General features: G+C 44.0%; 1 protein-coding gene across 1 annotated transcript; it reads left to right on the top strand.

Moving 5' to 3' along the window:
* Nucleotides 1-354: 354 nt before the first annotated feature.
* On the top strand, nucleotides 355-2,351 carry LOC131248496 (BAG family molecular chaperone regulator 1-like). Its single transcript, XM_058248789.1, has 4 exons — nucleotides 355-1,212; nucleotides 1,321-1,577; nucleotides 1,669-1,815; nucleotides 1,912-2,351. The coding sequence occupies exons 1-4, from the start codon at nucleotides 984-986 to the stop codon at nucleotides 2,134-2,136; spliced, it is 858 nt and encodes a 285-aa protein (XP_058104772.1). The 5' UTR covers nucleotides 355-983; the 3' UTR covers nucleotides 2,137-2,351.
* The last annotated feature ends 814 nt before the right edge of the window (nucleotides 2,352-3,165 follow it).

Genomic DNA, 3,165 nt, shown 5'->3' with positions numbered 1-3,165 from the left:
TAAATAATCTAAGACGACAGTATACTCTTGAGCAAGTAAAAGAGCCTGACCGTTCGATCGCGATCGATAACTTTCCATTGGCAGCCACGCTTTCGTGCTTCTGGTTGAAGCTTATTCAAGGCACAGTCAGAAGGAGATCGGTGAGATTTTTCATCCCGGAGGGTGGAAAGTAAAAAGTAAAAGGGAAAAGCGTAGTTTCGACTTTGATTTTTTATCTTTAAACGGAAGCCTTCGACGTTAATTGGAGTGGCGGCTTTTATTTTATTTTATTTTTTAAATATTTAATATTTAATATTTATATATAAATATTCTTCTCTCCGCGCAGTTTCGTTAGCTGGCCATTCGTTTTCTTTATTTCTCTCTCTTGCTTGCGTTCTCTGCTTCTTCGTGTTTGTTCTAGAAGAAACTGGGCGATTTCAAAGGCGGGAGTATTCCACGATTTTCATCCTGATTTTCAATTCCTCGGCGTGTTTTTTGGTTCTCTGATAGGGAAGATCTTCCGCCTCTTGATTTTTTTTGGAAGGATTTGAGAGGCGTTGAGGCTGGAATGTCTGTCGCGAGAGAGATCTGAGGCTTTTCGGTCGGAGATTGGGAAGGACGGAGGCGGATTCGGTTTTCCGCCTCCGAATCGGTGGTTTTGTTTACTTTCACGGCACGATCTGTGGTTTTTCGACCGAATTACGGTCGGGTTGAAGGTCATTGCGAAGATCTGAGGTTTTTTTCTTGTACCATTGGTGAAACGGAGAAGAACGGGGTCATTTTCCGTTTCTCCGCCTTTTCTAGCCGGAAAGAGAGAGCTAATGTTGCAGGCTCTGTTACAGATCTCTGGAGGAGAGATCTGAGGTCTTTTCTTTGGCTATCGGCCATCTCAAACTTAAGATCTAAGGAAAAGACTCGAATTTTCGGCATTCTCTCGGCGTCTGTAGAATCTCTATTTCCCGCCCTAAGGAAAAAAGTCAAGTCCAGAAGAAGAAGAAGGTGAGATGATGCGAATGAAGATGAAGACCGGAAGAACACCTATGAACGGAATCTATGAAACCGGCAGCAGCGGACCGGAGCCCGTCGATTGGGAGCTCAGACCAGGCGGAATGCTTGTACAGAAGCGGAATCCAGACTCGGAGCGAGAGTCAGTTCCGGCTCCAACCATCAAAGTTAGGGTCAAATACGGCTCTTCTCTACACGAAATCAACATCAGCTCTCAAGCAACCTTCGGTAATTCTCCTCTTCTGTGGCCGAAACGATCCAATTTCAGCAGAAGTGGTATAAACTTCTCAATTCCGCCTCGCCTCATCTTTTGAAAGCTTCATGTTTCAATTGCAGGGGAATTGAAGAAACTGCTTGCAGCACCGACCGGATTGCATCATCTAGACCAGAAGTTGCTGTTCAAAGACAAGGAGAGGGACTCCACCGCTTATTTGGATATGGCAGGAGTAAAAGACCGATCGAAGATTGTTCTCGTCGAGGATCCAACAAGCCAGGAGCGACGATACATTGAAATGCGCCGGAATGCGAAGATGGAGCGAGCCTCAAAGTCCATATTGGAGATCAGCTTGGAAGTCGACAAGCTCGCTAGCCAGGTATAAAATCAATCACTTTCCAAGCATTGCAGCATTGAGAAGATGGATTTAATTAGATCAATCAGCTCTAATTTCATAATTTCCCTCACAGGTCTCTGCTCTCGAATCCGTAATTTCCAAAGGCGGTAAAGTTGCTGAGAACGACGTATTGAATCTGATCGAGCAGTTGATGACGCAGCTGATCAAATTGGACGGCATCATGGTCGACGGAGATGCAAAGATGCAGAGGAGAATGCAGGTTGGGATACCGATCGAATTTAGCTAAATTCAGCTGAATTCAGCAATTCTAGTTTGCAATTCTCTCAGCTTAATCTCTTGTTGTGATTTTCTGCAGGTGAAGAGAGTGCAGAAGTATGTTGAGACCCTTGACTTGATCAAGATCAAGAACGGCATGTCGGCTGGTGGCGGCGGCGGCAACAGCCGGCAAATGGCGCAGCGGAATTCCCCTTCTCCTGCTGTCGTGGTGACGACGAAATGGGAGACGTTCGATCCAGTGGGGCCCACCCCATCGACCTCAAAAAATTCCAACCCTAAGTTTGATTGGGAGTTTTTTGAGTAAGTGTTCTTCTTATTGTGCATAGATATCACATGAGCTGTGTGTGAATTGTGTTCTGTTCTGTTTTTGTTTTTGTTTTAGAGGGTGAGTCCACCACCCCTTTCTTCTCTCTTCTCATATCTTTCTATTCTTTTCTGTATTTAGATTTTTAGAAGGGTCTTTTGCTACATCTCATTTTATCCATCATAAATAAATGGGTTGATGACGGTGCTGGTGCTTCTCTTTTGTTGGGGATTGATATCTATGCCCATCCTGTTTGATAGATACGCCTTTATTTTCTACTTTCAGGAGTTTGTCACTCTGCATTACAGAAAGTAGGGAAGAATGGGGCGCATCTATCAATCATGTGGGTGTTAATAGGGGCTCCTGATTTTTATTTTTTATTTTTAAAAACCATTTCATGTTGAAGATGGATGATGAAGTTATGCGTGAATCCATTCGTTTCAGTTTAAGACCCGTCCTAGGGCCCACCATGGCTAGGAAACGGATTGTTCTGTTTTCTGCAACAAGGGGGTGCCACCGAATGTGAACCATTGATCACATGGATTGTATGGCTAGGATTCTTTATGGCAAACATACTTTTGCTCATGGTCTATTCATGGTGGGACCTACCCCTTGAAAGGTTCCGATAATCAATGCACATGGTCCATTTAACTGACTAGGAAGCCACTTTAGCTGTCCGCGCTTGTACGAAGAAACGGGACACTTGGATGCTCTGGCAGAGTATGACAATGATACGCGGGCACTTCCATGGAATGCAAGTAATTCAAGTTGACTGTCCAAATTATGTGAGCCCTGATCTGACCATAGGATTTGTTTATTGGACGGCTAAAAATGGAAAATACTCAAATGTTCCTGTTTCAAAAAGCTAGCGTCGGGTAGAATTGTTCCACCAGTCATATTTTGGTTCCTCAATTTTGTCAGTTTAATTTGAGCTAGTGTGTCCCACGCCCTCAATTTTTAAGCTCCTGCGTATCAAGCGGCGTTCTCTGCCAGAGTATCAAATAACTTATCCATGGTGACTATAGTGTT

Source organism: Magnolia sinica, chromosome 6, assembly GCF_029962835.1.
Source record: "Magnolia sinica isolate HGM2019 chromosome 6, MsV1, whole genome shotgun sequence".
In the NCBI taxonomy this organism is placed as follows: domain Eukaryota; kingdom Viridiplantae; phylum Streptophyta; class Magnoliopsida; order Magnoliales; family Magnoliaceae; genus Magnolia; species Magnolia sinica.
Note: the sequence above shows the minus strand (reverse complement) of the source record. Positions and strands in the feature narration are given on the sequence as shown.

What these genes read in the sequence shown, in the direction of transcription:
- LOC131248496 (XM_058248789.1), top strand. Translation starts at nt 984, where the DNA reads ATGATGCGAATGAAGATGAAGACCGGAAGAACACCTATGAACGGAATC. An exon ending in CAGCTCTCAAGCAACCTTCG is followed by an intron (nt 1,213 to 1,320) that starts GTAATTCTCCTC and finishes TTTCAATTGCAG; the next exon opens with GGGAATTGAAGAAACTGCTT. An exon ending in AGATGCAGAGGAGAATGCAG is followed by an intron (nt 1,816 to 1,911) that starts GTTGGGATACCG and finishes GATTTTCTGCAG; the next exon opens with GTGAAGAGAGTGCAGAAGTA.